The 12,006-nt window shown below is 38.3% G+C and overlaps 1 protein-coding gene across 2 annotated transcripts in view; it reads left to right on the top strand.

The window, feature by feature from the left end:
- Window positions 1-12,006, top strand: part of Gpc6 (glypican 6) — a 1,039,564-nt gene that overhangs the window by 262,062 nt on the left and 765,496 nt on the right. For both annotated transcript variants that reach the window (XM_026399851.2, XM_026399859.2), the window contains exon 2: window positions 621-779. In XM_026399851.2, the coding sequence (XP_026255636.1) occupies window positions 621-779 (159 nt within the window). The remainder of the gene's footprint in view (window positions 1-620; window positions 780-12,006) is intronic.

The raw sequence follows: 12,006 nt of genomic DNA, 5'->3' as shown, positions 1-12,006 counted from the left end.
ATTCTACATTTTCATATGACATAAACACTAATTAAACCCCTCAATGGCTTCCTCCTTCCAAGAGAACATTTTCTCTCTGACAAGAAATCTCAGCTAAAGAATGTGCGGTTTACAGGAGACCTGCCATTAAAAACACGTGTCGATTTCACCTGGTGAAGAGCTCATTTGTTTCCACAGTCTGATTGGCAGAGATAACAGGAAGCTCTTACCACAGGCTCTCACCCACTGATGTGATGGAACCCAGTGCCTTTGCCTTGATGTGGTTTCCAAAGACAAACACCCTTAAGACTGTGACATGTCTTGTTATCTGGTGTTGCCTGGTACATTTCAAGTAAAAGTGGGAAAAAAAATGCCATGGTGTTTTGAGGGTTTTAAGGCATCTTTGCTTACATGATGATGGTGGGGTGCAGAAACTAACTCCAGGTTCAACTGAAGTCCTTCAGGTGTTTGGAATGGGTTTGCAGGTACGCTGAGGCCCAGAGAGAGCTCCTGCCCATGGGTAGGGGAGTAGAAGGGAGAGGTACCCCAGGGTTCAGTAAACTGTTAGAGATGCGAAATCTCCAGAATCTGCTAGAAAACCTTGCCATTCCATACTCATGTTTTCATGCTTCTCGTTGCAGGGGAACACTTAAGAATCTGTCCTCAGGAATACACGTGCTGCACCACAGAAATGGAAGACAAGCTGAGCCAGCAGAGCAAACTAGAATTTGAGAACCTCGTGGAAGAGACCAGCCATTTTGTGCGGACCACTTTTGTGTCGAGGCACAAGAAGTTTGATGGTAGGTGAAACGGTTTGGCTTCACTTAGTTTTTCTCAGAGAAAAGGTGTGCTTTTCTGTGAGAATCATGCTGTTTTATGAAAAGTTTTTTTTTTTTTTTTTTCCTAGAAGGAGATTTTCATTCCCTCTTAAACATTTATAGTATTGTCTATTTTTAGGAAAAGCATGAACTTTCTTGACAATGTGTGATTTTTTACAATAGAATCTTGGAAAAAAAATCTGATTTACCCAAAAGCCATTTTGCATTTGTGCTTTGCCTATAAAATTTATTCTGAAAGATTTAGCTCAACTTTTCTTTTTTAGGGTGAATCTAAACCAAATTTTGTCACTGGGGCTTGTCTTCTACTTTCATATGGGGATATTCATTTTTTTAAAATTGTGTCAGTTAAGATTACTTGATATATCACATCCCTTCTAAGAAGACAGACTCGTCTTAGCTGCCAGTGACATGGACTCCTTTATTTTAGAGTTTGCTGTTGTGATAACACATCTTACCTGGTACTTGTGACACATTCTACGTAAGATTTAGATCTTCCTTCTCTTTCCTGTTTATAAACAGTCTACTTCATTTCTTTGTTCTATTGGTTTCATAAATATTTTTGGATTCAAAAGCACAAAGACCAAAAGCAATTATTACTGAGTTTCAGCACCGAATTTTCTCATCAGAGCCTCAGAGAAGTAATCAAATGCAATCTGATTTTTAAAAGCAATGTTAATAGTGATAGCAATAAGGTTAAATATTTTTGGATGGTGCAGTTTTTTAGGGCTCCAAGAAGCGAATGTACCTTTCTATGATTGTAAATCAGGTTTGTGAACGGTGGCAAGCCTGCCTTATGTCCCCTCCAACATGCCACATTGCCCTAGGGCAAAAGAGCTACTGCTCATTTTCTTTACCCTGTTCAGTTATGTACAGCAGAGCCATCTTGGGAAAGCTTACAAAGTCTTTTCTGTGTCGTAGGACAAATGTTCTACTTCATTGCCGCTTTAAACTATTATGGTGACACTGATTTCTTTCAAATTAATCCTCCAAGTTAGAAAAGACTTGGTCACCCGTGTTTTCGGTTCTCATGATGATATGACATATTCCATGTACGTGACTAGGACTTCATCTTTTCTGCAAGTATGTTTCAATGTCTTCATATTCCTTCTTTTTCTCTTGCTCTGTTTATAACTTTTTCTGGGGGTATATAAGAAAACAATTCCTTATTTAGCAGCCATGCCATGCAGGTTGTTCCCTCGAATACAACTGGGGAGTAAAAAAAGGTTGCCCTTGACTGACAGATTACAAATCTAGTCGCATTCAGGGACTCTGTGTTTCGGGGACGACAATCTATCATTTCAAATTGAGGCAAATTGAGACATCTAGTTATTTGTTACAAAAGCAGGTGAAGTGATCTGCTGTTACTGATTTTTATCTGTGTCGTTGGAAAACATAGTGCCTTCCCAAAGTTCTGCTCCTGGTGATGCTAAAATAAATCAAGGGCAGTATCCGCAATTGATCATTTATATTTCTTTTAAGAAAAATATTAAATGTTATGTAGTTTTATGGTGAGAGGTTTTTTTTTTTTTGATAAGTAAAGCTATTCAAGAAGACTGAACCCCATACTTCTGAGATTATCATATGAGTAGCTTTTAATATCTTTGGGTCTACACAATTTAATCCCAGACCTCATTTGTCTTTGTTTTATTAAAGAAGTCTCAGTCTCTCCCCCACCACTCTCTCTCTCCCTCTCCCAGGTGTGGTTCAAATTGTTCTCATGTACTTAAGGGTGTGATGTCAATCAGTTTGACAGGACATTGATTTTGCTCAGATTAGATCTGACACGGGGTGATGAATTCTTTAGCTACAGTTTTATGAGGCTGCCATGAGGGAGAAGTTAAGATTTTTTTTCCCCTCTTGGCAAAATTTCATCCAGACTTTACCAAAAAAAAATTTTTTAAATGATTGTTTTCATCTCTTAGAGCCCATTCTTAACAATATTATCATTATCATCCTCAATTTAAAAAGTCATCATAGTATTTTCTGCCTTTTTTTCCCCCAGTCCAGGGAATAGAACCCAGGACCTTGTACATCTCCAACCCCTCCATTGGCTTTTTACAAAAACACTTTCTCCTGGCATTTATTGATGAGTTTCAGTTCTCATGAGTACAGAAGAACTGTCTAGGATGACTTGGAGAATGCTACCTTCTGAATTTTGTTTTCTCACATGAAGCCAATGCTCCTGTAAAGGACTTTTGAGTTTCTTATTAGTAACTTCCACAGTGAGTCATTTTGCATTATTCCTGGAGTCTCTTTATCCAGAATGTTCTGTTTGAGGTTCTGCCTCAGGTGCCACTTTCTCAGAGAGATAGGTCTGTCATTTGTATATTGTACATCTTTGTGGGCTCTAAGGTACTATTGTGAAGACAACAAAAACTACTGCTTAATTTAAAATCATGAGGCACTGACTTTCCTTCCTACTTTCATTAAGTACAACAACAATTTCGACTTCCCTGATATGTGTGAGTCAGTCCATGGTACATTCAAAGAGGTTAAATCCAATCACTGGGATAATTAGTCTCCGGTTGTTGTTTTCCTTATTATATTACAATGTCTTGATTCCATTTAACTTTTTGGTTTCTGGCAGACATGATTCTCTTTTAAAATTTGAGATTCTAATATGCTTAACATAAAACCACATGCTTCTCATGGTCATATTCTTTCCCAGTTTTTAATTAATATTTTGTGTAAGATTTATCATAAGATTTATTTAGAAGATACCACTGTGTACATTTGCCAATAATTATTGGAAGGTGGGCATCTAAACCTGAATTCATAGGAACTCTTCCTCCACTTTTCGGCAATCACCAAGCTTTGCTTTGCAGTCCCATTGAGAGTAACATTTTCAGCCGATGGACAAGGAATTGAAAAAGTATATAGTGCCACTTGCAGAAATTTCATTCTTTGGTAGATAATTTTCTTATCACTGGGTACCTGTTTTTTTTCCCCTGACTATGAGGATAAAATTGAAATTTTATCAAGAGTATATATAAAATTTATGTTCTTGGCACCGGTGCTTCTCCCAGGGTCCTATGGAATTTTATTTGTTTTCTCCTTTCTCTGGCCAAATGTCTACCTGGCTGTTTATCAGTCACCCCCGTAAGCCCCTCCCCCCTTTGTCTGGGGTCCCTACAAAGTTCCCTCAGCACTTTACAGGGGTGTTCTCCACAGGCTTTGGAGCCGAGCCCCGTTTTTGGTTTGCTTCACAGGGTGTAGTGTCCTGGACAAAAAGCCAGCTCAGTGCAGCCGTAGAGTGACCACAGCTTTGTCCCCTCCCTTCTCACCTTTCCCCTGTGCCACATACCTTAGAAACCCACAAGTCCAAAAACAGCTGCAGGAAGTCACATTAAAAGGCAGACAAAGGGAAGGTCATGTTGAGCTCCCCCTCTTTTGACTTGAATTGTGTCTTTAGGGACCTGTCAAATCGGCATTCCTGTTTCAATGCCTACCGCTTTTATGCTCCTGAGTGCTTTGTTAGGATCCCAGGACAGGGAGAACTGCTATGCTGATAGTGAGAGCAAGAAGAGAAAACACCTGGCCCAGATCCTCAGTCTTGAAGAAGCTAACCCTGTTTCTCACGGGGAGATTGTAAGGCGGTCACACAAATAGGAAGCAGCAGGGTCAGGGTCCTGCCCCAGGCCCAGCACAGCAGGATCCTTGCTCTCAGCCTCCTCTACCCCATAATCTCCCCAGTGCTTTCTAGTGCTCACTTGGGCTGGCAGTTCATGGTCAGCCAGCCATCCCTCTATCTCCCCTGCCTGTCCTGTCCCAGTTTTTGTGGGAAGGAAGTGGAAATGACCGTCAGAGAAAAGTGGAAGGAGATGTTTTTAATCCTTGAAAAAGAAAATTGCTCACCTAAATATAGCACAAGCCCCCAAGGAGCCTGGAGTTTGGAAAGGGAGAATGACTTGCCAATTTCCATCAAGAACAAGGGAGCCAAGAGTGTAACCTGAGACGTACATCCGTCTTATAAATAGTAATGTTATAGGAAATCAATGTTTGGTTGAAATTGTAACTCAACTTTTATTTGGGGTGGACACTGGTGAAAATGATTGACATTTCTTTAACAAGGCAATAGTGATATTGGTGGGTCAGGAATCCAGCCACATTTGAGAAAAGGTGGAAAGAGTGTTGATTGGGAAGCTGTGCCTAAATTAAAGGGGAATGCAAAAAAAAAGGTTATTGAATCAATGAAAGCCCATTGTTTATCCTCCCTACTTACAAGACATAGTGTTTTCTATCTTGATTTAGAGGCTAGCACTCTGTTTTCTAAGCATGTCTATGGAATATGGATTATTCAGAGACAGGGATATTTGCTTGAATGGATATTTTATTTTGGTTATTTTATTTTCCTTTAGATTGATTTGAGTGGAAATTTATTCACATTCGGAACTCCATATGAGGTTTTGTGTTTAGTATGTTCTTCTTCATCTTATTATTTTTCTTTTCTTCCTGGTTTTCATTTATGTATTTTAATGATATACATTTGTCCAGAGATTTTGGCAGCAAGCACATTTTTAAAAGCAAATTTTAAAAAATGAACAGTGATTTCCATCTTCATGAAGAACTTGTTCTGTTGTAACACCTCTGAATACCCATTGCCCTGAATGTGAAAATAATTTATATACAGAAGCATAATATTTTTATGCTGCAAATCTGCTTGTGTTTTCTTTTTAAATAACATTTCTCATTTCTATACTGTAGAGATGACAATAATGTAATGACTTCTTTAAAATATAGCCTAATTTTCTCAGAGAGTGCACTTATATGAAAAAGAAAAAAAATACTAAGTACTTTTCCATAGGGTGGTAGAATCCTCCACATTTCTTGTCACATGGGTGACGTTTTGTGTACCTGCACGTGTGCTTTTTTGTTTCCATTTGAAAACCTATTTTTTTTTAGAGCCCTGTTGGTAGAAGGCACTTGGCTAATTGTGTAGCAGATGAAAAGATGACTAGCGGTGACTAAAATATGATCCTGGCCTCTCAAGGAGTTTACCTTTTGAGGGAGACATAAACAGAAGACAAACACTAAAGAAGGCAGAATTGACTGTGTGCTAAAGAAGAAATCCACTGGAAACAGAGGAGGTAGTGAGAATTCTGTTTAGAGAAACCACAGGATTTTTGAAAAGCTGGCAACCTGGTACCTCCTAAAGAATGTATTAACATTGTGGTCATTAAAGAGGTGGCAGGAGGAGACAGAGGCTCCACGGATTTTGTATGCATATCTACAGAGCCCTTAGGACATATTAGCATAGGTAATATCGATTTACTTCCAAAGGTTTCAGTTTATTGATAACTATCAAATACCTATGACATAGATATTTTGCAAAGATTTCATGTTCCTCGCTCCCGTCTGCCGTTGTATTGTGGAGAACAAACCACAGTTGTAGAGCCTAAATCAGAAGCATTGTTCTTTAATCTTTGGTTTGGCTGTGCTCAGGTACGTTTGACTGTAAATGACAGATTTGATCTGAGCCACTCTAGATTTCTCCTATTCTTTTGGGAGTAGCATTCTAGCTTGGCCGTGTTCTTCTCTTGGTAGAGCCTGTAGACTCTCAAGCCAGACAGGTGGAGTCAGGAAGCCCCTTAAGGCATGGAGAACTGACACTCTGTCTTCCCAGTTCTCAGTGACCAAACCAAATCTCCTGGTCCCTCTTGACGTTAGTAGGGGAGGAGATTATACTGCTTCACAGAGGTGGAGATGGAGGAGAGGGTACATATTTCCATGGTAATTTACTGTAGTTCACACCTGAGCATCTTTGTGACTCCCATCCAATGTTTTCCTCACCACTTTGACTGTTTTTTAATGGATTTCCCAGGAATTCCAGACCAATAAGTATTCTCTCAATCAAGTACAGTTAGGCACAACTATTATACCACTACCTGTCTTATCCTAACACAGTGATGTACACAGGCATTACCACACACACATACAGAGGAGCACTCACACCTACACACAACACACAACATACTTCCATGGTGTCATTGCAAGAATTAGCAGACGTAATATTGCCATTTCATGAGGGTTTCAATGTTAATCGTGGTAGGAAGCAATAAAGTGAATGCATAGGCTTCCATCGAAGTCACAGACATTTTGTGTAAAAGATGGTCTTCTTGAATCCAGAACATTCTGAGGTGAGTTTTAGAAATTAGAGAAATTGTCTCACTGGCACTGGAAAGTAATCTGCCAGATTTCGCAAAAGGTAGGCCTTCCAAAATGAAAATCAGCTGATGAGGGATTTGGCTTTGACAGAGCTGGTGGGTGGGTTTATAAATCACAAATGCCTTGTTTGCACAATGCTGAAGGAGATGATCCTTACTAACTGGGCCTTTTCTATGCAGTGCACAAAGAACCCAGGCCTCTGTACAGGTGGAATCTGTCCTCCTTTCTCTCTTCCTTCCTCCCTCCTCCCTTTTCCTTCCTTCCTCCTTTCTTTATCCCCCTCTCAGACTTTGGCAGATCTCTCAAACTTAAGGATGTACACTGCTAATCAACTGCTTCACGGCTTCTGTGATATATTACCAATCTTTTTCTAATTCTCAGACCCCTACCACACACCTCAAAGTAACTTAAAATATGTTATGCTCACGGTGTAGTTGAAATATTATCATCTTATTATCACCAATTCCCTTGCATGGTGGCTTTGCTGAGCAGCTGTTTCACAGACAAGCCAATTTCTTTTAAGTATTGCTCTATCAGACTCTGAAACCAGCCCTACCAGAAGGGTTCTTGGTCATGAATGTTAATGAGCAGACAAGTATCTGTGCTCTGACAGAGGCTCACTAATCCTTTGAGTAAGTATGGGTGAATTACAGGAGAAATTTTATTTAAGTTAAATTGATCTGCCACCGAATAGAGAAAACTGATTTTCTTATTTTAATGAAAATCAAGAAAAAAATATTTAATGGGGGCATAAATTAGTGCTCTCTGGAAATACTTTTGTCTTTCGACCTGAGAACACAGTAGTTCGGTGTAGATTGCCCCAATTGCATAGTGTGTGTGACACTAGGGAACTTGGTGTCTCCAGTGAGATCTGCAGAGCAGTGGGAAATGGAGAAAAGTCCCTCCCTCGGGCGGGATTTGGTGCCACGGGATTCTTGATCTTCCTTGGTGATCGATCAGGAGTAGAAATAAAAATGGTCGTTCTCTCCTACCCTGAGAAAATACAAAATATCCTTCTTATAAACAAATAAAATGGCAAAGTCACAAAAAAAATCATTTTTATACTTCTAAGACTCTGAGATGCAGAAGAAGATTCAAGTGAATCTGTGTCTGAAAACACATAGCCAAGGCCTAATTGGTTCCTTGAGGTGGACACGTGGGAACAGGATGGGAAGAAAGACAGTCATTGTTGAAACTGGTTGATGAGTCCATAAGGATTTATTGGATTATTCTTATTATTGTATAGTTCTATGGAATATCCATAATAGAAAAGGATTTTTTAAAGAAGAGAAGACATATACGTGATAGATGATTTCAATTTGGGAATTCATGGTAGATGCCCAACAGTGTCAACCAGTATTGCCATTTTGTTTTCTTGTCTGCTCCATAGTAAATCACACTGAACTCACCATTTTCAAATTGCAAAGGTGAATGCAACTTATCAGATCCAAAGGACTTTGCTTCGGCTTCCACCCAGTATCCTGTTGTTGTTTTACTGAATGTGGCATCTCTAGTCTATCCCTGTGAACTAGTTAAAACAACACTTAAGCTTTAGATTTTTCCATAGTGTGATTCAAAATGCTAAACTCTTCTTTACAAGATGTGTGGACACAAAGATAAACAGAGTCTTTGGTATGGTTTGGAACCTGAATGTGTAAAAAACACATTTCCCAGGGTAGCACTATTGAGAATCATTATTGAGGTGGGACCTAGTTGTAGATCTTTAGGTCCCTGAAGGTGTGTCCTGGATGGAAATTGCAAGACTCTAGACACTTTCTAGCAGTTCTCTATTTTCTTTCCTGGCTATGTCATGAACATTTTCACTCTGCAATATGTTCCCACCATGATGTACTACCTCACCACAAGTCCAGAACAACAGGACTAATTGGTCATGAACTGGAAGAACAAAATTGGGAGACAGAATCAACCTTTTCTCTTTATAATTTGATCATCTCAGGTATTTTGTTACAGTGACAGAAAACAGACTGACATTGTATTCAATCACAAATGTCAAGATTCAAAGACAATGTAAGGGGTGTTTTAAAATGTTAAAATTGTAACATTTCTATATAATTGAAGAGTTATTATTATATAATTCAAGAGTGATTTGGGATTGGATCATTAACTACAACAAGAGCTAATGGGACTTTTTTAGCAAATCCATTGAAGAAGCAGCTTGCCTAAATAATTCATTTCCTATGATTCCATTTATTTCATTAGGATAAGAATTCTGAACCAAATATGGAGGAAGAGTCAATGGCCAGAGAACAATAAACTTAAATGCTTCTTAAAGCTCAGGAAAGTTTTTTAAAAATCACTTATTACAGTTTCAGAGTGTGCCATTCTTTCAAAAGTTTTGTTATATTCATCAAATAGACAAATATTATACTTGGGATGATAGTATATACGAGTTCATTGTCTTTATACTCTTTCCTCCCTACTCCTAGATTAATTGAATACAAACAACTTGAAAATGAAAAGCAAACTTTGAAATAAGGTATCTGGAAATATGAGCACCAATGTTTGAAGAAATTCTTTTGTTTCTGAAAGTTCCTTTGAATATTTCTCTTTTAGAGACAATAGTTCTGTGGTCATTATGGGCTTTAGTTCCCTCAGGATTCCTGTCTCCTTCTCCTTAGTGCTTAGTTAGTTGACACTTTATCATTTTCACTTATTTAGGGTTCTTTTAATAGTGTTCTTTAAAAAATATGATCCATTGCATATTCTCTGTTGGAGTCTAAGTTCATTAAGTATATGGATTAGGTCTCCTATTTCTATTTTATCTTCCTATGCTTGACTTAATGTGGAATATATTTAATATTGCTACAGTGTTGTCTGAGCATGGTACCAACCTGTGCAGACCCAAGGGCACATACCAGTTAGATGAGTTACTTAAGTTCCTATAAAAAATACAACAGAAGAAAATAGGAAGCCTTGAATTCTAGTATCTATTAACTCATAGGTCCCATAAACCTGAAAGCCACACATGATTTCAGCAGTTCCAATGGATTTAGTGGAACTAATTTAAAAGTCTCAGTTCTCCAAAGGAAAGCAAGAAGCAGCAGACTGGGTGTGCTGTTCTTTATCATATCTGTGTGCATGCCTACATGCCCACCTACACACACATCCGTAGGCACATGAATGACAGGAGGTAAAGATGCACATGATTCTTTCTCTTGGGGGATCAGTTAATATACAATTTCTCCCAGCTACTACTCAGAAATATATTTTTTTAATTGCAGTGCTGGAAACCCATACCAAGCCCTGGAGCATGCTATTCAGCTGTTGTGCCACTGAGTTACATCCCCAGCCCAGAAATTTTTTGTTTTTCTTAAATATCCTCCATTCATGAAACAAGTAGTCTGCAGGTCACTTCATTTATCCCTGGTGTAAATGGCGCTGAGATATTAGCTATCAGGACATAGAACTGTCCAGAATTTTAAAGAGGTTTTCAAATCTTTCCTCCAGTGTGTTAAAGTTGGTGTATGTTTGACCAATAACAGGTCTCCATTTATAAGGGGTATTTAAGCACCTGTTGCCCAGCAAATGATGCTTTTTTTAAATACATTAAACAAGTCTCCCTTTTTTTCCTTACACCCAAGATGGGTAATTCATTTGATCTTCTGCAGATCAATACTGTGCTTTATTATTTGAATTTGTAAAATTTGTACACTCCAAAATTTATAATTCATCGGTTCAAATGTATTTTTATTTTTTTACAATCTATAAAATCCTTTTTTAAGTTTCTGAGTTACTATTTCTGCTAGAGTGGTATTTTCTGAGGCCAGATCACCAAATGTTCTTTCTCTTTCTTGTTTCTTTTAGTACTAGGGATTTAACCCAAGGATGCTTTACCATGAGCTTTACCCCAGGTCTTTTCTTTTGTTTTATTTTGAAACAGCATCTTGCTAAGTTGCTTAGAATGTTAGTTGCTGAGTTTCATCTTCAACCTTGGACCTTCTTGCCACAGCCTTCATAGTCAGTGGGATTGTAGGTATACACCACAGTGCTTGGAAGTAACTTTATTTTAAATGGCATTTTCTAATTTGAGCATAATGTGTTCATTGTAGAAAACTAGAAAAACTTAACTTTAGCAACTTAAATTATTTTAAATGATTTTAAATGTATGCAAAACTTGGAAGAAAGCAACAGCAAGAGCCTGATCTTTGAGAAAACTGATATATAATGTCTCAATTATTAATATCTGGTTACTCAGGAAAGTTTATCTAAATCACTTCTAATAAAAAAGTAAAAAAAGGGGGATTCTTAATTTCTTTGTTAAGTATAAATAGAACATTAAAAGTGAACCTTCATCCCTGAAGGAGAAATGGGGACATACTATTATCTGGAGATAATATTCCCCTCCCCAACACTATGTAACATTTGATCAAGACAACTTTGGACTTTTCGTATAATTTAGTTGATATTCTCCATGTAGAGTCAAAGTAGAAGTTTATAGCAACAGAGTTCTGAAGATTTGGGTGATGTAATGTATCATGATTGATTTTAAAGATTAGGTCAAGGAAGTACCTAACATAAATCCTCCCGTGAAGTAATAAGGAAAGTAGAGAATTGAGAAAAATGAAAGCATCTCTTTGAGCAACACGGCAAGGTTTGCTAAGTTTGTCTGCCTGATCATTATTGGGTCAGTCAGACTTATTCTCTGCATCTCCTGCAAAAGGTATCCTAAGTGTTTTAGTCTGCTTTTGTGTTGATATGAGCAATGTATCAGACAAGAACTATGTAGAGGAAGAAGCATTTATTTTGGCTCATACTTTAAGAGGTTCAGTTCATGTCAGCAGACTCTGGCTCTGGGCCCAAGGCGAGGTAGAAAATCATGTCGAAAGGATGTGAGAGAAGAAAGCAGCTCGGGGCATGGCATGGTGGAAGGATGTGGTAGACAAACAAGACACCCCTGGTGTTGCAATCGGGAAACAGAGAGAGCGCGAGAGAGCACCCCGATTACCAAGGACAAAATATAAACCCCCAAGGCACATCCTCAGTGATCTAATTCCTTTAGGCA

The sequence above is a fragment of the Urocitellus parryii genome, chromosome 2, assembly GCF_045843805.1.
Source record: "Urocitellus parryii isolate mUroPar1 chromosome 2, mUroPar1.hap1, whole genome shotgun sequence".
In the NCBI taxonomy this organism is placed as follows: domain Eukaryota; kingdom Metazoa; phylum Chordata; class Mammalia; order Rodentia; family Sciuridae; genus Urocitellus; species Urocitellus parryii.
This window is presented reverse-complemented; position numbering and strand designations above follow the sequence as displayed.